Below are 25,193 nucleotides of genomic sequence, written 5' to 3'. Positions count from 1 at the left end.
TCCTATCTTTATGTCCTTGTGTAGTCCACACTGAGCCAGGGCTGTTCTGGGTTGAGTCTAGTTTACAAAGGATACAGTGGCTTCTGTCTTGGTCTCTGGGAACACTGTGTCTGGAGCAAGTCATCCGGGATACCAAGCTGACATGCAGTCTTGTGGAGAAGCCACATGGAGAACAGAGACCTCAGTCAATAACCATTATCAACCTGCAGCCATGGGAGTGAGCTACCTTGGAAAGGATTCTCCAGAGTCCATCAAACCTTCAAATAATGGCAGCACAGTCAATATCAGAGTGTAACACAATGAGATGTGACAACCAGAGCTGCCCAGCCAGGCCATCCAGAGATGCCTGACTCACAGACACCATGAGACATATAAATCAATTGCTTGAGCCGTTAAGTGACCAGGTGATTTGTCATGCAGCATTAACTGATACATCTAATTGTGAGCACACACTTATGCACAGACATGCACATGCATGCATACACACACACACATACACATGAATGTAGTCTTCTCTCCCTGCATCATTAACTTTTCTGCTTCAATTCAAAACCAATGAAAATCTCTAAACGGCCCAGCTGTCTCTCTGGTTGGGTCTGGTTAAAACTAACTGTTTCTAAGCTAACGGGCTGTGTCTTCCAAAAAGTCCTGGGAAGGGAGATTTCTGTAGAAATCCACGGACAGAAACTCTCAAGGCAGCCAAGACTCTCAGAGCCTTACAGTAAGTGCCAGCATGCTTGAAGCAATTGAGGGCTGGGTCCTCTGGTTATCTAGAAAGATTTGTCCATGAAAAGTAATTTGTACTCAGAGTTGGGTGAGGTGTAGAAACCACTTCCATTTATTGGTAGCAGATTATCCCAGATAGTAGGTGAAGTTTCCAGCTAGAATAGGCTGTGCAATGCTGTCAAAACTCATCATGGATTTTCAACATCAGCCCATGAAGAACACACAAAAATGCAAAAAGGCGAAACAAATGAAGTTAATGGGTTGACTGTGTTGTATTAGTTCTTGCAAGTGTCTTTGCTTCTTCTTTAAAATGGAAATGAGTGTGGCAGAACAGCTAGAAAATAACTACATGTCTTTGCATTGTTTCTTCAGCATGGTGAGTTCAAATTTCCATGGTTTAGACGCAACAATAAAAGTACAAAAAACCACCTGAAAGAGACAAAAAGAACAGTCAGTTTCTATTCTAAAAAGAAGAAAACAAAAGCAGAAGTTCCTATTTCCGGGCAGGAGTTAGATTCAGCAGGGCTAATCTGTTAGATTCAGCAGGGCTAATCTGTCTGAGTCAGCCACGCCTCATCAGACAACAGAGGATCCAGCCCCCTCACCAGAGAAGTCCTCATCAGTTCATCTGCTGTGATCTGAGCCATCATGGGTGTGGCTTCATTCACAACAGGAGAGCAAGGGTCAGAGCCCAAGGATGGGTTATTATTGGAAAATCCCCATCTCCATTCCTGACTCTCATCCAGCCACATGGACTCCCTGTAGCCCACAGAGACCCCATGCTGCACAGACAGTCCTACCCAGGGAATGCAACATTGCAAGAATATTACCAGGTCCTGCACCTTTTGGGGAAATAAAAATGTGCCAGCAACCAAGGAGGAAAGCTTGCAGCTGTAGGGCTGGAAGGAAACAAGTAGCTCTCGTTCCAGAGTCCTGCAGAACATGTAGGTTTCAGGATCCGTGCATGGGAATGAGAACACTCTTTCCCTCCTCTCTCTCCTAAAATCTTCATTTAGAATAAAAATATAAAGTAAGAATACTTCCATGAAGTCAATGTAAACTTGAATGACAGCATCAAGTAGAGAAGAAGTTCTCTAAGATATAAAGGTGTAGGAACAGTTTTGGAGAGACAATAGGACATGCCACCAGCAATCCAGACAGCACCTTGAAGAACTGAGTCCAGGCTTCTGCACCTGGGCGAGAGGGGGATCCAGGAACGGGGGAGCCTGTGTGTGCCAGTGGTGCAAAGAGAGAGAGTGGGCATCGGGTTTGCCAGAGAGTTGACTAAATAATTGCTTAACTTCCAGACCAGCCAAGGTAGACAGAAAACAATCAGGAAACAGAGGATCTGAATAACCCAATTATCAAGATCAACCCTAGAGGATATTTTAGCAATGTATATTAAAATTTGTAAGAGGTGAAAAAATATTGGATGACTAATTCAATTTCTGAGAACCTTGCTATAAGGAAACAATAATCAGACATACACACACATAGAAGCAAGACTATTCATTATAGCACTGTGCATAGTAGCTAAAAATTAGGGAAAATCTTAAATAATCAATTCTCAGGAATTAGCTAAATAATATATGGAAGCATCATAAAATAATATCAAATGGTTTCATTACATGATGCTGTCTAATAATTTTACAGTTTTGGAAATGCTTAGGTTTTATTATTAAATAAAAATCTAGATCATGAAACAGTATTCATCATGGTCTCAATTACAAAAAAAAAAAATATGTTTAAACTAAAATATATATCAATATATTTACAGTGGTAAGATTTAGATAAGGGTATTAATAGTTGATTTGAAAAAGCTTAATATTTTTGAAAATTTCCAACTTTTTGACATTGAATGAATCAGGCCAATAACTATTAAATATGGTTTTAAAATTTATTTTCCAAGGATCCCAGATATCCACACTTTCTTCCTTTCTAAATGACAATAAATAAACCAAGGAAACAGATAGAGTCCAACCTATAAGAGCTTTATGAAACAGGAAAGGACCCCATGCAAGGACAGAGACAGATAAAAATCTCCACATGATAAATAGATGTGGGCAAGTGGAAAAAAGTTTATTGAGTTCCGTGTACTCAAGATAGAGGATGCAATCATAAGAGAAAACAAAGACAGCAAACCACCTCCCAACCTCTCAAACCTGAAGCCATCCTGATTTTCCTCCTCTCAAGCTCCATGGCTAATCAATCAGCAAATTCTAAATAAATTTCCATAGACCCAGAATCTGAGCACCTCCCCAACCTAACCAACATCATCTCTCATTTGAGGTATCTCAACAGACTAATAATGGATTCATATGTCTCTCACATCTCCACGCCTGCCCCTGTGCTAAATTTTCTCCATTTGTCCCCCGAGGTCTGCACTCCTCCTGTCTCTACCTGGCTTGTTTTGGAAGACTGACCTCCATGGGCTGCTCCAGTGGGCACCCTTGCCCTCTGACCTCCATGGGCTGCTCCAGTGGGCACCGTTGCCCTCTCACCTCCATGGGCTGCTCCAGTGGGCACCCTTGCCCTCTCACCTCCATGGGCTGCTCCAGTGGGCACCCTTGCCCTCTGACCTCCATGGGCTGCTCCAGTGGGCACCCTTGCCCTCTCACCTCCATGGGCTGCTCCAGTGGGCACCCTTGCCCTCTGACCTCCATGGGCAACTCCCATGGGTACCCTTGCCCTCTGACCTCCATGGGCAGCTCTAGTGGGCACCCTTACCCTCTGATCTCCATGGGCAGCTCCAATCGGCACATTTACCCTCTGACCTCCACCAACTACACCAGTGGGCCCCTCACCTTCTGACCTCTACGGGCTGCTCCAATGGCACCCTTACCCTCTGTCCTCCACGGACTACACCAATGTGCACCCTTACCCTCTGACCTCCATGGGCTGCTCCAATGGGCACATTTGCCCTCTGACCTCTGTGAGTTGCTCCAATGGACATCCTTATCCTCTGACCTCTCTGGACCATGCCATTGGGCACCCTTGCTTTATGACCACCATGGACAGTGTCAATGGGCCCCTTCTGGCTTCCGGTAGAGTTTGGCCAAGGAAGGATAAAATCAGAAAAGTGTGAAGCAGGAGGAGAGTGAGGTCAGGGAGTCACAGCAGGTTGGCTGTGTTCCTCCACCTAAGGCTGTGGCCCCAACAGGAGCTGCCTTATTGCTCCCAAAAAGAAGGATATTAAAAAGCAAGTCTTGTAAATAAAAAACAAAACAAAACAGAAAGTTCCAAAATTTATGTAAATTTTGAAAAGCACACAAAATTCTTTCACATAGGCAAAAGTTTTTAAACATAGGTAGAAATGTTACCCAGCAATGATAGAAGAGTGGTTATCTTTGAGGGGGGAGCATAATAGATGTGTAACATTTTACTTTTTAAAATAAATTATAATACCCATTAGGATGGCTATTACCAAAAAGTCAAGAGATAATGAATGTTGGTGAGGGTGTGGAGAGAAGAGAGCCCTTGTACACTGTTTCTGGGAATGTAAACTGGTACAGCCATTATGAAAAACAGTATGGAGGTTCCTGAAGAAATTAAAAATAGAATTACCATATGACTCAGCAATCCCTCTGGAAATAAAATCGTCACCTCATAAAGATATCTGCACTCCTGTGTTTGTTGCAACACTATTCACAATACCCAGCATGTGGAAACAACCTAAGTGCCCATCAACGGATGGATGGATAAAGAAGATGCAGTACACACACACAATGAAATATTATTCAGCCTTAAAGAAGAAGGGGATCCTGTCATTGGCCACATGGATGAACCTGGAGGACGTTGTACTAAGTGAAACAAGCCAGACACAGAAAGAAATATATTGCATGATCACACTTATATGTAGAATCTGAAAAAAAAATAAAGAGAGCCAAATATACAGAGAGAGAATAAAGTAATGGTTACCCACAGAGCGGGTTGTGGGGGGTTGGGAGATGTAGGCTAGAAGCTACAAATTAGCAGATATAGGATGAGGTTTCATGTACATCATGAGTTAATTAAATTATACTATATTTGGAATTTCTGCTAGATGACTAGACTTAGTTGTTCGTGTCACAAAAACAATGCATAATTATGTGAGATTATGGATATGTTATTTTACTTCACTATGGTAACCATTTTACTATCTATATGAATCACATAGTATCATGTGATATATTTTAAATATACCCAATAAAATTTATTTTTAAAAATAAAAATAAATTAAAAAATAGATATCTAAAATTAATGTAATAAAATGATAATAGTTGTAAAATTTGTGTGGTGGGCAGATGGGCATTTGATATATCATTTTTAGTACTTTCTTGAATTTTTTAAATATTACTTAATTTAAAATTATTTCTAATCTCTTATAAGAATTCACTCTCTAGATTTAGCCACCTGCTTGCACTTGGCATTCTGCTATGATGTCTGCTCTTCATTAAAATATGAGGATTTTTTTTTTTTTTTTGAGTTGGAGTCTCACTCTGTGGCGCAGGCTGGAGTGCAGTGGTGTGATCTTGGCTCACTACAACCTCTGCTTCCCAGGTTCAAGAGATTCTTCTGCCTCAGCCTCCTGAGTAGCTGAGACTACAGTCATATGCCACTATGCACAGCTAATTTTTGTATTTTTAGTAGAGACAGGGTTTCAGCCTGTTGACCAGGCTGGTCTTGAACTCCTGACCTCAGGTGATCCGCCCACCTTGGCCTCCCAAAGTGCTGGGATTACAGGCATAAGCCACCACGCCTGGCCTAAATATGAGGATATTTTTAATTGGCGTTATGTCTGAGCAGTTTTTGCCAATCACTTATCTGCCACTATTTCCGCCTATCCATGTCTTGTGCCTGCTTCAGGTATTTAGTAAATAGATGAAAAAATACACAGGGCACAGAAATATGCATATGTACGGGTTTCAATGCAGTTTCATTTGTGAAAGTAAAAATTTGGAAATAATTTCAATGAGAAGATTACCAAGACAAATGTGAAAAAAAGGAAGTTATATCAAAAAACACACAATGTGTCAGCAGTTATTTAAATAAAAAGAGAAAGAGAAAAAAGACTATGTCATTTTTGTAAGTTTATAGTGAAATTATCTTAAGGCTGTCCACACAAATGATCCCAGTGGAAACTCCTTGGCAGGGGGCAGAATTGGGGCATCATCAAGAAGACCAAGGGGCATGACCTCACTGTTATCCCATATATTTTTATGAGAATATACTTTTTAAAAATATTTATATACATTTTAAAATATTAAATTTAAATCTGAAATGTATCCCTGTTAAGTTAACTATGAGGAGAGTAAGGGACGTTTTTATTAAGCCTGGCTCCTCTGTGATGAACTTGCCTTTGTGACAGTCTCCATCTGACAACACCCTGGCCTGGTTGGGGCTGTCCCCCATCTTGGCCTGAAGCAGCAGCAGCCTGGACCTCTGAGACTATGGGGAGCATGCAGGGCCATTGGGCTGGAGTCTTGGGACTGTCCCAGAGCCTTGTAGGACTTCCATGCAGCAGCTGGACTAGTGGAATTGAGACAGGAATACTACAGGGTGGTTGCAGGAAAACAGAACATTCCAGGCAGCAGTTTTGCATGACTAGCAAAAGGAAACTGTTGAAATAGCTGCAGAAGCTAGGGGCTGATGATACCCTGAAAACCAGGGTGTGGACCAAGCTGGCTAAGACTGACTGGACCCAACATGGCACTGGATTTGACCTAAGTTTCACCTAGGACTTCATTATGTGCTCATTAACATACTAAATACACACCCATCAGCACCATGGAGCTCTGGGAACACCCATATTTGTTGTAAAAATGGGTGGCACACTGGTCCAAGAAATCTCCATCTTTTTCCAGGAATTTTCATGAATATTCCAGCCTTTGGTTAAAGAAACCCATAAAGGGAGGAGCACCAAACCCTCTTGCACATGGGTCTCTCTCTCAAGTACACACCCACATTCCCCACGTCTTGAGTGTGTTCTTTTTGCTTTGCAACAAATCTCTGTATTTTCACTATTTTCAAACTTATCCTTGAATTCCTTCTCATGAAGGTGTCAAGAGCCCAGACATCATCCAGGGTCAAGGTCCCGCTGGCATTTGGGGACCTCCCCTAGCCCACTGGTATCAGAATCAGCCAAGAAGCGTTGCTTCCAACATCCCCTGCTTCAAAGCAATCACAGGTTTGTGGAATCCCAGCGGGAGAGGAATGCTATTTCAAGGACTGCAGTGGAGGAAGGTCATGCTGTACCTTCTACTGGGCCAGGACCCCTCAGCAAAGGGTGCCGGAATTGACAGTGCACCAACATGGCGGCCATCACTTTCTTCTCTATCAGTTCTGATGGCAGCTTCTGCTTCTTCCTCTTAGGATCTAATTAAGAATTTTGATTCTCTTGGAAGCACCATGTTGTGAGAATGTCCAAGTGTAGGATGACCAACACATCTTGGTTTGCTAAAATTTCCCTGGTTTTAGTACTGAAAGGCCTACATCCCAGGAAAGCCTACAGTCTTTGACAAACCAGGATAACTGATCACTCTACAAGTTTGCCCCACGGGGAGTCCCTGAGCAGTATGAGAAGGATGCCTAGCCAGCCCCCCATTGTTTCAGCCATCCCAGTGGAGGTGCCAGACACATGAGTAAAGCAGCTATCTAGAATATTCCTGCCCCAATAGAACACAGCCCAGGTTGCAGAATAGTGAGAAATAATGAGTTCATTTTACTTTAAGCCACTAACTCTGTGTGTGTGTGTGTGTGTGTGCGAGTGAGTGTTGGTGTGTTGGTGGTGATGGCAGCAGCGGCACATGGAGAGTGGCCACTGCCAAGATGCCGGCTACAGCAGGAAATCGGGCCCAGGACTCCGGGAAAAGCAGGAGCCACACAGCTTCTGAGTTGTGGGAGGCAGGAGCCCCTGGATTCAGCTGCAGCTGCCCAGGTCCAGGGGTAGACCTGGGCATCTCTGTGCTCTTGAGGGCCTGGGAAGTTCTCCCTGCCCCCCACAGGCTTGGGATGCCTGCTTACACTGCCTGGCCTCTCCCCGCTCCTGGCGCCTGCTCTGATCATGGATCAAGGTTGGGGCAGAACCCCGGAGTTGTCGCAATCCAGTCGGGTGCATGCATGCTCCGGGCAGCTGTAATACTCTGGCCCCCTGTTGCTTCGGCCCCCTCCAGTCTTTGGGCACCGAGAAGCACAGGAGGGAGGCCAAGGGGGTGCTGAGGACAGCTCAGCACTGGCCTGTGGGCGCCCCTTGGCATGAACAGCCTGGGCCGTGAAGGGTGGTGGAAGGCAGACAGGCTCCTGGGCAGAAGGGGGTGGGTCCCGGGCGAAGCCCCACCTTCAGTCTGGGGAGGGCCTAAGGCCTCTGGGCTGGGCTGCCAGTCCTGCAGACCAGAGGGGGAACTTGTACTTATTGCTGCGCCCACCTATGGCTGACCACAGACCAATCAGCACACACTTCTCCCTCTGAAGACCATAGAAACCCCCAGACTCAGACAGAGCAGAGGACAGACAATCAGCTGTAGAAAGGAGCTATTCTCTCTGCTGAGATCTGGGAAGACTACCAGATGACCAGCTGCAGAGAGGAGCTACCCTTTCTGCTGAGAGCTGAACACTCTGGATGAACTGCCTACAGAGAGGAGCTACCCACCACGGGGTTTCCTCTGAGCTGTTCTAACACTCAATGAAGCTCCTCTTTGTCTTGCTCACCCTCCGCTTGTCTGTGTACCTCATTCTTCCCAGAAACAGGACAAGAACTTGGGCAAAGGTGCCACCAGCCATAGAGGTTTTCAGCCAGAAAAGCAACACCCCAAAGATCCCATAACATTCGGGAAGGGAAGGTTGGCATCAGCAACAGATAATAGAAATGATGCTCTGTGTCTAGAACCTGGTCATCCACAGTCCTGGATATGATCTGGTACACAAATCTTACCAGCGCAAGGGATTCTCCTTGTCTCAGCCACATACCTTTTGCATTTTGGGATCCACTTGAAATGCACAGTTTTCATCTTCTGAAATTTTGTTGCAAATTGTTCGGGCAATTTTGACCTCAATATAGTACTCCAAACTATCTGTCACCTGTCAATGAGTAATGTAAAAATCATATATCATTAAAGAATATATAATATCAATTGTCATCTCTGGTAAATAAACATGTCATTGACTACTCAAGGCCAAGAATGTCTTTTTTGCGTTCCCGCTCTTCAACTGTTTTCTGTCCAGAAGTTTTGGGGTAATTTAGAAGTTTTCTTACCTTGATATCTCTGTCTCTCTCTCTCTCATCATAGTATTTAATTTTAAAGTAATGGTAACTGTCTCCAAAATAAAGCAAGAAAACGATTCCCCCCAAAATTATTTTCCTGGGGAAGCTAATGGTTTGCTTATTAGAGCTTGGGACACAGCAGAGCTTGTAGCATCTTCACGCCTAATCAATAGATATTGAGGAAATAAAACTATGACCCAGAACTAGAACTTGCTTAGTGTGTATTTGTATTGATTCTCTCCGAAGTCTCCTATTCTTTGCCAATCTTAGTATCCACACCTTATTGAAATGTAGATTCTTCCAAAATTTCTGCCTCTCAGGGCATTCTACCTGCACAAAGCCCCTAGCAGCCCTTCTGTTCAAAGACAGCCTCTTGGGGAAATGGAGCAGCTCAATGGCAAAAGTGGACTTTATTTAAAAATGAACAAGAAAACAAGGTTTACAAGACTTGGGGGAGAGAACATATTAAAGAGAATGATCAAGTTTAAACACAATAACTGGTCCCAGAAGAATCAGAGACAACTGACAAAACATTTAAAACATTTTTTTAGAAATTCTAGAAAAGTTTCCTAGGCATTGAACAAAGGGAGTGTGGTATGCAGAATTCTAAGATGCCCCCAAGGAGTCCTGCTCCCTATTGTGTGTGCCCTGTGGGATCCCTAGGACTGTAAATAGGATGGAATTTACTTCTGTGATTAGGCTATCCTCTAGGGCAGAGCTGATTTAAAATAGGCAGATTGACTTGGTTGACCTGACCTATTCACATGAGCCCTTTAAATCTTGGGTTAGAGGTCAGAGAGAGAAGTGCACACCCTTGGATCCAGCAATTTCACTTTTGGATGTATACCTAACTTCAAAGGCACACACATGTACAAATACAGGCACACCTCATTTTATTGTACTTTGAATTATCATGCTTCATAGGTACCGTGTTCTTGACAAATTGAAGGTTTATGGCAACCTTGAGTCAAGCATCTATCGGTACCATTTTTCCAACATGCACGTGCACATTTCCTGTCTCTGTGTCACATTTTGGCAAGTCTCAAAATGTTTCAAACTTTTTCATTATTATTACATCTATTATGGTAATTTGTGATCAGTAGTCTTCGATGTTACTAGGTAATTGTTTTGGAGCACCAAGAACCATGACCATATAAGTCAGTGAACTTAAATCTATAAATATGTGTGTTCCTACGGCTCCACAGACTGGCCATTCCCCATCTCTTTCCTCTCCTTAGGCCTCCCTATTCCCTGAAACACAGTAATACTGAAATAAGGCCAACTAACCCTACCGTTGCCTCATTGTAATGTGAAAAGAAGAGTCACACATATCTCACTTTAAATGAAAAGCTAGAAATGATTAAGCTTAGTGAGGAAGACATGTTGATATCTAAGATAGGCTGAAAGCTAGAACTGTTGCACCAAACAGTTAACAAAGCTATGAATGCAAAGAAAGAGTTCTTGAAAAAAATTAAAGGTGCTACTCTAGTGAACACATAAATGATAAGACAGCAAAACAGCCTTATTGGTGATATAGAGAAAGTTTTAATGGTCTGGATGAAAGATCAAACTAACCACAACATTCCCTGAAGCAAAAGTCTAGTCCAGAGCAAGGCCCTAACTGTCTTTAATTCTATGAAGGCTGAGGGAGGTGAGGAAGCTGCAGAAGAAAAGTTGGAATTTAGCATAGACTGGTTCATGAGGTTTAACAAAAGAAGCCATTTCCATAACGTAAAAGTACAAGGTAAAGCGGCAAAGTACTCATGAAGAAGCTACAGCAAGTTATCCCAAAGATGCAGCTAAGATAATTGACGGAGGTGGCTACACAAACAAGAGATTTTCAATGTAGATCGATCAGGCTTCTGTTAGAAGAAGATGCCATCTAGTACTTTCATAGCTAGAGAGAAGTCAATGTCTGTCTTCAAAGCTTCAATTGACATGTTAACTCTCTTATTAGAGGCTAACGCAGCTGGTGACTTTAAATTGAAGCCAATGTTCATTTACTATTCTGAAAATCCTAAAGCACTTAAGAATTATGCTAAATCTACTCTACCTATGATAAAACAACAAATCCTGGATGAAAGCATTTTTCTTTACAGCACGGTTTACTGAATATATTAAGTCTACCACTGAGACATAATGCCCAAAAAAAAAAAAAAAAAGCACATGCACAATTCCCTTCAAAGTATTGCTGCTCATTGACAATGCACCTGGTCACCCAAGAGCTCTAGTGGAAATATACAAGGATTTATATTGTTTCCATGTCAGCTAATACAACATCCATTCTGTAGGAGTAATTTCAACTTTCAAGTGTTGTTATTTAAGGAAAACATTTCATAAGGCTGTAACTTCCATAAAGAGTGATTCCTCTGATGGATCTGGGCAAAGTAAGTTGAAAACCTTCTGGAAAGGATTTACCATTCTACATGCCATTCAGAACATGTGTGATTAGTGGGAGGAGTTCAAAATATCAACATTAACAGAAATTTGGAAGAATGTGATCCAACCATCATGAATGACTTTGAGAGACTCAAGACTTCAGTGGAGGAAGTAATTGCAGATGTGGTGGAAATAGCAAGACGACTAAAATTAGAAGTGGAACTGAAAATGTGACTGAATTGCTGCCGTCTCATAATAAGATGTGAATAGGTGAGGAGTTGTTTCTTAGAGATGAGCAAAGAAAATGGTTTCTTGAGATGGAATCGATTTCTGGTGAAGGTGCTGTGAACATTGTTGAAATGACAACAAAGGATTTAGACTATTACACAAACTGAGTTAATAAAGCAGCTGAAAGGTTTGAGAGGGTTGACTCCATTTTTTTAAAAAAGTCTACTGTGGGTAAAATGTTATCAAACACCATTACATGCTACAGGAAAGCTTTCATGAGAGTAGTCAATCAATGTGGCAAACTTTACTGTTGTCTTATTTTAAGAAATTGCCACAGTCCCCTTAACCTTCAGCAGCCACCACCCTGCTCAGTCAGCAGCCACCAACATCGAGGCAAGATCCCTCACCAGCAAAAGGTTACAATTGGCCTAAGGTATCATTTGTGTTGTTAACAATATAATATTTTTAACTAAGGTATATATTTTTAGATTTAGTGCTATTGTACACTTAATAGACTCCAGTATAGTGTAAACATAACTTTATTGGCACTGGGAATCCAAATTATGTGTGTGACTCACTTTAGTGTGATATTCACTGTAGTGCATGGAATACAATGCAATGGACTGTATTACGGAACTGAATCCACAAGGCACAGTATCCACTAGTTATTCCTGTGTGTGCATAGTGTCACTACTCATACAGTCAAAGACGGAAAACAACCCCAATATGTATCAACAATAGCAGGATAAATACATGATAGAGTGCTTACATAATGAAATTTTCTGCAGCAGTAAGAACGAACATACTTTTTTTTTCTTTAAGATTCCACACATAAATGAGATCATGTAGTATTTTTCTTCCTGTATCTGGTTTTTTACTTCACTTAACATAAAAAGTGAAGTGGGTCGGGGAAGAAATGGGGAGACATAGGTCAAAGGATAAAAAGTCACAGATATGTAGAACAAACAAGTCTGGAGTTCTAATGTACAACATGAGGACAAAGTCAAGATTACTGTACTGTATTTGGGATTTTTCTAAAAGTGTGGATTTGGGGGATCTTGATCCCCATAAAAAGGTAACAATGTGTAATGATGGATATGTTAACTCACTCAACTGCAGTAACCATTTCATTATCTACAGGTATATGAAAATATCATGTTGTATACTTTAAATATATACAATAAATTTTTACAAAAATAAAACACTTGATTTTGAAAAAAACAAAAGGAATATATTATTGCTACACGCCACAACATGAATGAAATGCACAAACATAATATTGAAAGACACAAGCCAAACCAAAATAACACAGAATGTGGGATCTCACACCTATGAAGTTCAAGGAGCAGGTAAAGCTGTGGTGTCGAGGGCTGTACACTTAGGCAGTGTTCACGGTAAAGGCTTCTTCCAGGGCAGAGCAGGGAAGAGTGGCATGCATAACTCCAGGGAGCCTGAGATGTTCTCTCCAGACTATATGGGGAATCATTTCATGAGCGTTCATTTTAAAGTGATTCATTCTGCTTGACATCTATGCATTATGAACTTTTCTGTTTTTGTGTTGGTTTCACAATGAAAAGGTTTTAAGGAATAAATGGGAATTCTTATTTTTAAAAGGTTTTTAAAAGAATAATGTAAAGGACTCTTCCTACTCAATAGCAACTCTACAATACCCACCCAGGAACAAATAAAATAATCAAGGAAAGAGAATCAACAATGATCCTGCAATAGACTCAACTATATTTGGATACTTAGTCTATGGTGAGCTGGCTTTTCAAAACACAGAAGCCTTTTATAGAGACAGTTACGGAAATTTACTATTTTAAAAAGTTAAAGTTAGATCCAGTAACTTTAACTGGATAACTTTAACTCCACAGCATAAATAAAAATAATTCCAAGATAGATTACTGAGCTAAAATTATAAATATCTTAGAAGAATTGTGTTAGATATGAGTTCTAAATTTCTCTTCAAAGAATCAATATGTCAGTATGTTCAACTCTTTGCCTTCTACTTTTAAACTTAATTTCCTCATAAAGCAACCTTTTTCGATCGCCTGCTCCACCCTGACTCATTCTGATTACCTGCACTGCCCTGACTCATTCTCAACCCTGACTCATTCTGATTTCCTTCTCTGCCATGACCATTTTCCCTGCCAAACAACTCACCCCATCACTCTCTTTAAATTAGCCAATCAGAATTATTTTAGCCTGTGTGGTCTAACCCTAGCCAATAAGGGAACAACACAGCAGCAGGGGCCACGTGCATCAGGAATAAGAACACTTTCCCCTCCCTTGTCCAGGTGTGAGCTCACCATTGCTCCATCTGTGAGGATGCACCCTTCTATAGAAGTAAATTGCCTTGCTGAGAAGAAAAATAGAAAATTTTATATTCAAGTGCTATTTCTTTTGCAGCACCAAAACTTTATAACAATTCTAACTGTTATACTCAAGAATGGAAAAGGACTTCTTAAGCAGGATATAAACTCCAAACAACATATGGGAAGAAATAATAAGTGTTATTGTGTCAGTGTTTTTAAAAACATATCTTAAAGACACTGTAAGCAAAATTAAACTACAAGCAACAGGCAAGCACAAAATATTGGCAGTATATATTGTCAGGCCTCTGAGCCCAAGCTAAGCCATCATATGCCCTGTGACCTGCACGTATACATCCAGATGGCCTGAAGTAACTGAAGAATCACAAAAGAAGTGATATTTAAATGGCCTATTCCTGCCTTAACTGACGACATTCCACCACAAAAGAAGTGAAAATGGCCGGTCCTTGCCTTAACTGAATTGTGAAATTCCTTTTCCTGGCTCACTCTAGCTCAAAAAGCTCCCCCACTGAGCACCTTGTGACCCCCACCCCTGCCTGCCAGAGAACAACCCCCCTTTGACTGTAATTTTCCTTTACCTACCCAAATCTTATAAAATGGCCCCACCCCATCTCCCTTCGCTGACTCTCTTTTCGGACTCAGCTCACCTGCACCCAGGTAAAATAAACAGCCTTGTTGCTCACACAAAGCCTGTTTGGTGGTCTCTTCACACGGATGTGAGTGAAATATATGAGAACCATAGTTTAATATGAATAGTACATAAAGAACATCTATGATTCTGTAAGAGCAAGACAAGCAATGCAAAAGAAAAAGGGAAACAATTCTTAGAATTAAACATATAATGTAGATAAATTCATTGAAAGACAATTCCTCACTCTATAGTGGAATTAAAAAATGTTATTTTGCCTCCATCAGACTGGCAAACATCTGAAAGACAAAATGAGACCACAGCTGGTGAAAATGAGAGGCAAGAGGTACTGAGACCTGCAGCATTGCAAAAAATCTAATGTAATTTAGCCCTTTTAAGGGGCAATTTGCCATTATTTTGCAAATGTACTCTTTAACCAATGAATTCAAATTCAGGATACTTTCGGTATTAGTCAGGGTTCTCCAGAGGGACAGAACTAATAGAATAAGTTTGTATATAAAAGGAGTTTACTAGGGAGAATTGGCTGACATGATTACAAGGCAAAAATCCCATAGTAGGCTGTCTGCAAGCAGAGAGAAGCCAGTAGTGGCTCAGTCCAAGTCCAAAAGCCTCAAAACCAGGGAAGCTAGCAGTGCAGCCAAAGGCCCAAGAGGCCCCGGGGACCCACTGGCGCAAGTCCCAGAGTCCAAAGGCCAAAGAACCTGGAGTTAGATATCTAAGGACAGGAGGAGCAAGCATCCAGTGCAGGAAGAAAAGAGCCAGAAGCCTCAGCCAGCAAAGTCATCCTCCTCTCCCACCTGGCCTACTTTGTCCTAGCCTCACTGGGAGCCGATTGAATGGTGCCCACCCACACTGAGGGTGGGTTTTCCTCTCCCATTCCACCGACTGGAACATCCATCTCCTCTGGCAACACCCTCACAGACACACCCGAAAACAAGACTTAACCAGCCATCCAGGCATCCTTCAATCCAGTCGACACCTGATTTCAACCTCACAATATCATAGCAACACGTACAAAGGAATATTCATTGTTTCACTTTTCATATCAACAAACCTCATGGTCCATTAGGAGATGGGCGAAAAAAAATTATGGCACATCATCTCATGAAATACAACTACGAGGTGGATCTAAGTGTATTTATGTAACTTTTTTAAGACATGTTTCAAGTGGCAAAAAAAGTAGAGAATAGCATAGAAAGCATGATTTTATGACTATAAAATATACTTTTAAATATTTCAGATGCATACGTAAGTGCATAGAAAATATCTAGGACAGAGCACACTGCTCTTAGTGGTGCCCTCAAGAGTGACAAGCCAGACTGGAGATTCAAGAAATTGAGAGTTTGCTTTCATCTTTTTAAACAACTTTCAGTTGTACTCTTAGAACTTTCTGGTGACTGTATATCAAGTTTCCTAACCTCAGTGCTATTGATATTTTGGGCTGGATCCCTCTTTGTTTGGGGGCTGCCCTGTGCCTTGCAGGATGGTTAGTAGAATCCTGAGCCTCCATTCACTAGATGTCAGGAGCAGCCCCCTCTGGTCATAATAACAAAATAATCCCTCCAGGCATTGCCAAAACTCCCTTAAGGAGCAAAAGCCACCCCTAGTTGCAAACCATTGCAGTATATTTGAGTCATAGGTCTAAGTTGAAATTACAATAAAAAACTAACAGCTCTAGGCCGGGTGCGGTGGCTCACGCCTACAATCCCAGCACTTTGGGAGGCCGAGACGGGTGGATCACAAGGTCACAAGACTGAGACCATCCTAGCTAACACGGTGAAACCCTGTCTCTACTAAAAACGATACAAAAAAATTAGCCAAGTGGGGGTAGGGGGGTGGTGGCAGGCGCCTGTAGTCCCAGCTATTTGGGAGGCTGAGGCAGGAGAATGGCGTGAACCTGGGAGGCAGAGCTTGTAGTGAGCCAAGATTGCACCACTGTACTCCAGCCTGGGGGAAAGAACGAGACCCCATCTCAAAAAAAAAAACAAAAAACAAACAAACAAACCAAAACCCAAAAAACTAACAGCTCTAATTCATACTTGTCAGCTACCAAGCAACCACTAATCCTATCTTGACCCACACTTGCTCAGGAAACAGGAGGCGGGTGGGGTCCTAGCTGCTGAGGAGCCCCTCAGTCTTTACACAGACAGGCCCCTCTGACTCCCGGCCATCCGAAGGCCCCTCTCTTTCCCTCCCCTGCGGCTGCACTTTTTCCCACCACCTTCACTCCACTGGGCATTGTTCAGAGACAGGTGCTGATGAAGAAGAGCACAGCAGCCTGAGTTTATTTTTATTTATTTTCTTTTTTTCTTTTGAGACAGGGTGTAGTTCTATTGCTTAGGCTGGAGTGCAGTGACACAACTGCAGCTCGCTGCAACCTCGAACTCCTGGGCTCAAGCAATCTTCCAGCCTTAGCCTCCGGAGTATCTGGGACTACAGGCACACCCAGCTAATTTTCTTTTTCTTTTTCTTTTTCTTTTTCTTTTTCTTTTTCTTTTTAATTTACAGATGAGGTCTTGCCATGCTGCCCAAGCTGATCCCAGGCTCAGGCAGTCCTCTCACCTCAGCCTCTCAAAGTCTGAGATTACAGGTGTGAGCCACCATGCCTGGCTCAGCCTGGCTTTAAATCCTGGCTCTTCTACTTACTAGCTGTGTGGCTCTGGGCAAGTTACTAAACTTTTCTGTGACTGTTTCCTCCTCTGTAATGTAGAAGAAGGTAGTTCTAACTTAATGATCTATGAGATCTGAGTGCACCTGCGGAAAGCAACCAGCCCTGGTGCCAAGTAAACTGGAATTCTCTCATTGCCGTGTGGCTCCAGGCTGCTGGGGATGGGATGCTCCTTGCGCCAGCACTCACATTGCACAAACTCTGCAGCAGAACTCAGTCTACCAAGAGATAGTCCAGCATGATGACATCAGTTATTAACAGTGTATCATATGCTTGAAACTTGCTCTAACAGTAGATCTCCAGTATTCCTACCACACGCAAACAAAAAAAGGTAACTATGTAAGGTGATGGGTATATCAATTAGCTTGATTTTAGTAGTCATTTCACAATGTATAGAGCAAAACATCATGTTGTATACCTTAAAAATAAATAGAAACATTTAACATGTCAAGAAAAAATTAATAAAATTACTTCAAATATCCAAAAGAAAAGAAAAGAAAACAGCAGCATCTATAAACTTTTCCCTAAAGGGCCCGATGGTAAAGATTGTAGGCTTTGCAGGCGAAGCTGTCTCTGTAACTACTCTGTTTAAATGCCTGCAGCAGGCTAAACTTGGCCAACCCCTGATACAAGTCTGTGTATTCTTAACTTAAATCTCCCAATAAGATATGGCTGTTTTATTTTCATAAATCTTATGTGTATATTATTAAGTTTAAGCTGAATTGTCACCAAGAATTTTTTTGTTGCTTTTATGGTGTGTTGTTTGGGGGATGATACATTTTTAAAAATCTCTTTCTGTGCTCTTTTGCAGCAGTATGTAGCTGTAAGGCCAAGGAATTTGAAATACTTGTGTTGTAGTCTCTTATTGAATCTGTTTCTACCTGATTCTTTTGAATTATTGCCTGCATTCAAAAGCTCACAGCAAACTGAAAAATAAAACATTCATTCACGGAAAAAAACAAAAACAAAAACAAGAAACAGTACAAAATGGTATATAATTTTTTAGATATCCAGGTATTTGGTTTACTGCATTATTAAACACCTGCCTATAAAACAAAAACACTATTTTATTGGTGTAAGTAGGAAAGCTTAGATATGGAGAAACCCAAGAAAGTGGAATAGTTCTGGAGGGGACGGGAACTTACTGAGAACAGGTGTTAAACATGCCTGAGAGGCTGCAGACTGCCTGTGTTCTAAGGTTTTAATTTCGCTCATTGGTGGCATATTCCTGGTCACAGCTGTGCTCTACTCAAGCAACACAAGCAACATAACCAGACCTACAGAAAGAACCAGAGGGAGCCAAGGTCCCACAGAGCATGGCAAGATGCATAAGGGGCCTAATGTCCCAGCACTGTCGGCATGCAGCCTCCCAGTGAACCTTCTCTCCTGATCAGATAAGAAAACAGGAAAGTAGGGCAGGTGGCCTGGCAGCCTGGAGACATGAACAGGAAAGGTCAAAGGGAAGGCGGCAGAGAGATGAGCTGGAGAAGGAGGAGCACAAAGAGGCATCTCTGCGTGACACTTCATGTCAGCACCGCCATGACCCAAGCTCGGTGTTGCCTTCCAGCCACCCTCTCACTCCCCAGACTCCAGCAGACTGATCTCATTCCTGGGCCTTCACGGTGTGCCACCACGTCCTGTCTTGGGCACCTGCCGAGCCACAGGACAATCACCTCTCTCAGGAAATTTAACGCAGGTACAAAGTTCTCTTCTATTATATAGCCCAGATTAAAATCTCATCAATTGTCCCAATAACATCCTTTATAATTTTTTTCTTTTCTTTTATTGAGAAATAAAAATAAAACCCTAAATCTCCAATGGACCGAACAGACCCCCTCTAGGCCAAGGGGACCTCGGAGAAACCTTAAAAACTGAATTCCCGGCCATGATGGGATGGGATGTTAGACATACCTCAGTGTGTCCCTTCCTCACTAACCTTTAATTTGTATTCTTTCCTAAGGAGTAAGCAGAAACCAACACTGGAAAACAAGAAATAAATGACTCATTCTTTTATGGCCATTAGTCAATCATCTGAGGCCAAGACCAGAGTCCCTCTTCCCTCTTTGCATTTTGATGTGACAGCTCTCCAGCTTCACAGGGCATCCCTTCCTGAAAACTGGCCACCATCTCTGGACTGGTTTTGCCTGACGTGTGGAGGATACACAGTGAGGGTTTTGTTGACCCTACTTCAGCTTTTGCCATCAGAGGGCTGAAAATCCACCTTTGGATAATGCTAATAGCATCAATTTTTGAAGATGCAACCCATGAAGAGGCATGAAGCTCAACTGTGCATGCATACATTTTTCTTTCATGAATCTTCATGACTCCTCCTATAGCTTATTAAATATGTATACTTAGCCAACCCATTCAGCACAGATTCCTGTCTTATGCTTCTCCCCTCAAAGTGCCTCTTTCCAGCTTCTGTCAGAATTCCCAGCCTGTCAGAATGGCCACCCTGCAGGCTGCAATCCTTTAGAGAAACAAAGCTCTTCTTTTCAAATTCATAAACCAGACTGAATCTCTAGTTGACACCGAGATAACACAGGACCACCTGCTGCATTTAGCCGTCAGGCTTCATAGGTCTCCTTTGTTGGGGAAAAGTTTTCTAGCATTTTCCCCTGTTTCTCATGATACTGGTATTTTAAATGGTCTTATAGAATGTGCTGAATTATGGATTTGTCTAATTTCTCCTCTGATTACATTCAAAGTATGCATTCTGGGCAAGAATACCATATACAGGTGCTGGCATCCCCTCTGTGCACATCGTGTCAGGAAGTATGTGATGCCAATTCATCTCAGGGTTGGTGGTGAGCATTTGGTAAGAAAGGTGTTTATCAAATTTTCTGATTAGAAGGGTGTCTTTTCCCCTTGTAACTAATAAGCAATCCCTGCAATGGTTCACGCCAAACACTCTCACCCAGTGGTTGTAGGATTCACTGATGATCTTTGCCTGAAATAGTTATGACCGTGATAGTGGTGAGAAGATACAACTAGAAGATGGCATAATTTTCTAGTTAGGCCATTTCTTTCACATTTTTGAGTTGGTGTTTTCCTGTAAAGAGGAGCCTCCCTTCTGTCTAGGCTCCTTTCCCATCATCAGCTGTACTCGCTCAATGTGTCATAACCCATCTTTGCCATGGCCCACATTGATAATGCACAAATGGTCCAACCTTGCTCCCTTCAAGCTGCCTTCTGGGCTCTTATCTCTACTTTTTGATGTGACTGTAACCACTTTCAAGTGATTTTAATGGATATTTTTTTCATCTCCATCCCAGTATAACAAAGAATGAAATATAATTTGTTTTCCTTCAAAAACTCCTAAAATAAAAGAAATATATTGTGTCTAAAGGCATCTCTCAGTTGTGTCTTCTATTCCTAGTTTCAGTAGCCATCCACAGATAATGGGCTCTGTTCAGACTGATGTAAACCAAAAATAAAATTCTAAGACCTCTCAAGTGACTGAATGGACCCCCTCTCAGTCAAGGGCATTCCAAAGTAAAACTGAAAGACTAGTTCAGGGCATGATGGGAAGGCGGGTCAGACATGCCTCATTATACCCTCCACCCTTTGGAATTCAGAAACAACTGACTAGCTTTAACATTAAAACAGAGGTCTTCGGACTGACAAAACAGATCTTTGTAGCAATAAATTACCAAATTCCAACTTTACTATAGCATCCCAAGACAAATAGCAGGTCCTGAAAGAAGCATTTGACCCCAAAATATATTTCTTTGATGAATTTTGAAATGACCCTGCAAAGCCAGCTCTTATGGGGGTAAATTTGCATTCTGTAGAGAATCCCCTTCCTTTTCCAGGTCTTTTCCTGATCCAGGAGAGAATTAACTAAAAGTTTGGCACTTTTTAAGACCTGATAAGAGACATTTACCATCTATTCTCTCTGAAGCCTGCTACCTGGAGGCTTCATCTGCATGATTAACTTTGGTCTCCACGACCCCTGATCTTTACCCAGACATTCCCTTCTATTGATTCCGGGTTTGTTTATTTGTTTGTTTGTTTGTTTGTTTTGAGACACAGTTTTGCTCTTGTTGCCCAGGCTGAGTGCAATGGCATGATCTCGGTTCACCGCAACCTCTGCCTCCCTGGTTCAAGCGATTTTCCTACCTCAGCCTCCCAAGTAGCTCGGATTACAGGCATGCACCTCCACACCCAGCTAAGTTTGTGTTCTTTTTCAGTAGAGATGAAGTTTCTCCATGTCGTTCAGGCTGGTCTCAAACTCCCAACCTCAGGTGAGCTGCCTGCCTCTGCCTCCCAAAGTGCTGGGAGTACAGGAGTGAGTCACCATGCCCAGCTGATTCCAGGTCTTAAGGTAACAACTTAACTGTTTCAAGCAATTGACCATCAGAAAATCTTTGAATCCACCTATGACCTGGAAGCCCCCACTTCAAGTTGTCCCGCCTTTCTAAACCAAACCAACATATACCTGTGTGTATTGAATGATGTATGCCTGTAACTTCTATCCCCCTAAAATGTACAATATTAAACTATAAACCACCTTGGGCACATGTTCTCAGGACTGTCTGGGGCTGTATCACAGGCCTTGGTCACTCACATTTGGCTCAGAATAAACCCCTTTAAATATTTTACAGAGTTTGACTCTGTTGACACTGTGGGCGGGGAGTGAAAGGGCAAGGAGCAAGCACCCCACCCACCTGCTCCTGGCTCTTCAGAACCTTCAGCGCCCTAAAGCTGAACTTGTCTCTGCTGGCCTTGTTATACTCCTTCATGGCGAACCAGAGTGCCTGCTGCACGTAGACATAGTTTTGAGGGATATCTTGGAATGTCCTCACCACGTTCGTTGAGCCCCAGGCTTGGACTCCTCTGGATGCAAGGGCCACAGTGGCCACTAGCAGCAGCAGGGCCTGGCAGAGCCTGACCATGGCGCCTCAGCCAAGGGTCACAGGCCAAGCACCATCTATCCTTTCAGGACTGGGGCCAGATGTGGCACGCTGGCCCCTGCTGCCTGTGAAGATGCACAGATACTGGCACCCCAGCTATTCTTGGCACTGCTGATTAAAAGGAAGGAACTTCTGTTAACACAGTGGTGATATTGTAGTAGAATTAGAAATAGATACTTGGTCTTCACCCCAGGTTTCTAGCAGGAAGCACCTAAAACCCTTACAATCGCCTGAGTGGTTGAGATGTCACAGCATCATCTTGGTTATTTCTAACATGCCCTTTTTAACCACACCTGAATGTATGCTAATGAGGTGAATCCTGGTGGGATCCCAGATAGCCACAGGATGGAGGCTGGCTGCAGGGTGATTAGAGGATTGGAACTTTCAGCCCCACCCTCCACCTCCAGGGATGAAAGAGGGGCCAAAGATTGAGTTAATCAATGACCGGTTAATCAACCATGCCTATAAAATGGAGCCTCCATTAAAACCTCAGAAGGTTAGGGTTGAGAGAGTTCCACAGGCACTTCATGTGTCTTATGTAATCATTGCCATCCCCCATGGGGCTGTTTTGTGAGTAACCCCTTTATACAGGAGGAAACTGAGGCTCATCAAGAGGTCAAGAGAGCACTTAAGCATACTTGATGGAAGCATCCACTCTTTAACTCAGGGCCTGCCCTTCCCCCTACCTTGTAACCTATCTCAATCTAAGAGACACACATATGTAGATAACTGCTTGGAATGTACACTTGCTTTTGAGGATATCCAATTCTACTATAGAATATAAATGAGCATGTAGTTTGTAAGACAGGCAAACCAGTTAAGATGTGTATAGAGAGTGGGCAAATAGAGATGTAGGCAGAAGTCTTAAGTTGTGTTAATGAAATATATGTGGAGGTAGTGTATTCTAAGTTGAACACAGAACGTGTTGGCAAAACTAAGAGACACCTGATATCCATCAGGCACTAAATATACATGAGATACCATAGCCAGAAGATTCATGAGGTCTTAATCTGGCCATCCTCTGGTGACATCATTCTGGTGACATCGTTCTGGCACCCTACATGCTCTCCTCTAGAAATGCAAATCAAGTCCTCAGCTGTGCAGGAGGCTCATCAGCTGGCTGGGGCAGCCCTGCCTGCATCTGTCCGTAAACCAGTGTGTGTGACTGACAAGCACCTTCCATCTCTAGGACTCTTGCCCAAACATCCACCATGGTCCCTCAACCTTACCATTAACGGGGAGCTGATGTGGCTGAGAGAGATGGGGGGTGTGAACATGGAGGACCCAGGACCAGGCAGATGGTCTCCTCACTGTCACCCCATTTCTCTGTGTTTTAAGCACATTGACCTGTTCCACCCTCTTCTCGCTCCTTATTTTACACTGACCTGACACTGGTGGGCTTCCAGCAGCTCACTCTGAGAAGGGAGCCTTTCTGCTCTATGGTCTCTGGATCACCTTCCAGGGTGGGCTTGGAGGCCACTCTGGCAAGCACACCACAACTACACCATGGGCCCACCTCAGATCCAAGTTCTTCGCCAAGTTCCTGGCTGCTGGCCCTCGAGCCGACGGTCCCGGCCCACAGGTGGTATTGCCCTCCTTTGTGAGGACTTGAGCTGACTGCCGGCTGCCCCTTGGCTGTTCTCTGTCCCCAGCAAGCTCAGTTCATGCTCCTGTGCCTGGTCAGAGTGTCTGCTGGGGTCTGCACTCCAGGGCACTTCTGCCCTCTGGCTTCACTCCCCAGCAAGGTAGTCACACCCATGGCCCCTTTGTGAGGTCAGCCCAGGCCCTCTGATGCTGCTCAAGTGAAGGACGCTTCTGACCACTGGCTCTCAGAAGGCCACGGGCTCACCAAGGGCTGCCAGTTCACAGAAGTCCCTCACCTTTGTTCCACACCTGCTGACTTTCTAAACTTCTGTCCTCTGGACTGTGCTAGGTACACGTGACAGCAACTTGACAGCCATGACTTTCGGAGCCCCATTATGTGATGCCATGGCCCTAGAAGCAGAAGGAACCATCAAAGAACCAGGCTAAAGGACTTTGGGACCAACAGGCCTTTGGGAATGCGCCTGGCCAGGAGCTGAGGGGACACCAGCTGACAAAAGTTGCCACCAGACACGCCAGGTAGAAGGTGTCAGCTGGCAATGACCATGCCGACCTAAGCTACCTCTGTGGAGTGAACAACGTAACCCATAAGAGCCAGCACAGATCCCTCCCACCTGTCAGCCTTGTCTTCCCCCATCTTGACACATGTCCCAGGAAAGCATTCCTGATTCTGCTCACTTAGGACACAGTTCTCTCCCCTGTTTGTGATCTCAGGACCTGAAACCTGTCTGCTCAAGCCAGGTTCCACAGAGGAGCAGAACTTCATCCTACTCTGCATTTAGGGCCTGCCTTGGTGACAGTAGGGGAGCTCCCAAGAACTCACAAGTTTGGAAATTAATATTTCTCTTTGCAAGATAAAATACAGATCAGCCCAAAGTACATCAGACCTGAGGTCCAATTCCAAACAGAAAGTCAGCCCTGAGAATCCCTGGGTTAAAGGTTCAAGTGTTTGAAACTGAATTTCATGCTCGACTAGGGAGCCCTTTCTAAGCTGGTACAACACGCAGAGGCCAACGGAAAAGAGTAATAAATCTGGCTATACATTTTGTATAGTGTGCACATGTGCACAAACACACACACCAGACACACACACCACAAAGACCAAAAAGGAAAGGGAACACACAATAAGTCATTTAGAACATATTTGGTAAAGGGCTAAATTCCCTTTTATGGAAACAGCTCTTTAAAAGCCAACAGAAAAAGACAATTTCCTCAATCGTCTTGGCTCAAAATGAGCCAGGAATTCAAGCAGACAATCTACCCAAAAGGAATCCATTTCCCCTCTTGGCCACACATCAGTTGTCTGAAAACAGTTGGCCTGTGGTGATGCCTCACTCCAACTGCCACTATGATCCACACATCTTGTGTCCAAAGCAGAACACAAGTGTCCATGGGAGGTTGCACAACACAGAGCCGAGAGATGCTTGTGTCCTCCACTGAGTATTCCACAGGG

At 43.1% G+C, this 25,193-nt stretch overlaps 1 protein-coding gene across 4 annotated transcripts; it reads right to left on the bottom strand.

Moving 5' to 3' along the window:
* Window positions 1–815: 815 nt before the first annotated feature.
* On the bottom strand, window positions 816–24,750 carry LOC100441654 (cystatin-13-like). Of its 4 annotated transcripts, none has more exons than XM_002830022.2 (4): window positions 23,524–24,750; window positions 21,893–22,249; window positions 8,671–8,781; window positions 816–1,155 (listed from the first exon to the last, which is right to left on the bottom strand). In XM_002830022.2, the coding sequence occupies exons 2-4, from the start codon at window positions 22,118–22,120 to the stop codon at window positions 1,072–1,074; spliced, it is 423 nt and encodes a 140-aa protein (XP_002830068.1). In that variant the 5' UTR covers window positions 22,121–22,249; window positions 23,524–24,750; the 3' UTR covers window positions 816–1,071. The 4 variants fall into 4 exon arrangements, with proteins under 4 accessions (XP_002830068.1, XP_009231645.1, XP_054397620.1 ...); XM_009233370.2 differs by having other exon boundaries at window positions 21,893–22,246; XM_054541645.1 differs by having other exon boundaries at window positions 23,655–24,750.
* Window positions 24,751–25,193: the final 443 nt, after the last annotated feature.

Source organism: Pongo abelii, chromosome 21 (genome assembly GCF_028885655.2).
Source record: "Pongo abelii isolate AG06213 chromosome 21, NHGRI_mPonAbe1-v2.0_pri, whole genome shotgun sequence".
Classification (NCBI taxonomy): Eukaryota; Metazoa; Chordata; class Mammalia; order Primates; family Hominidae; genus Pongo; species Pongo abelii.
The sequence above is the reverse complement of the archived record's forward strand: the minus strand, read 5'-3'. Positions and strand labels throughout refer to the sequence as shown.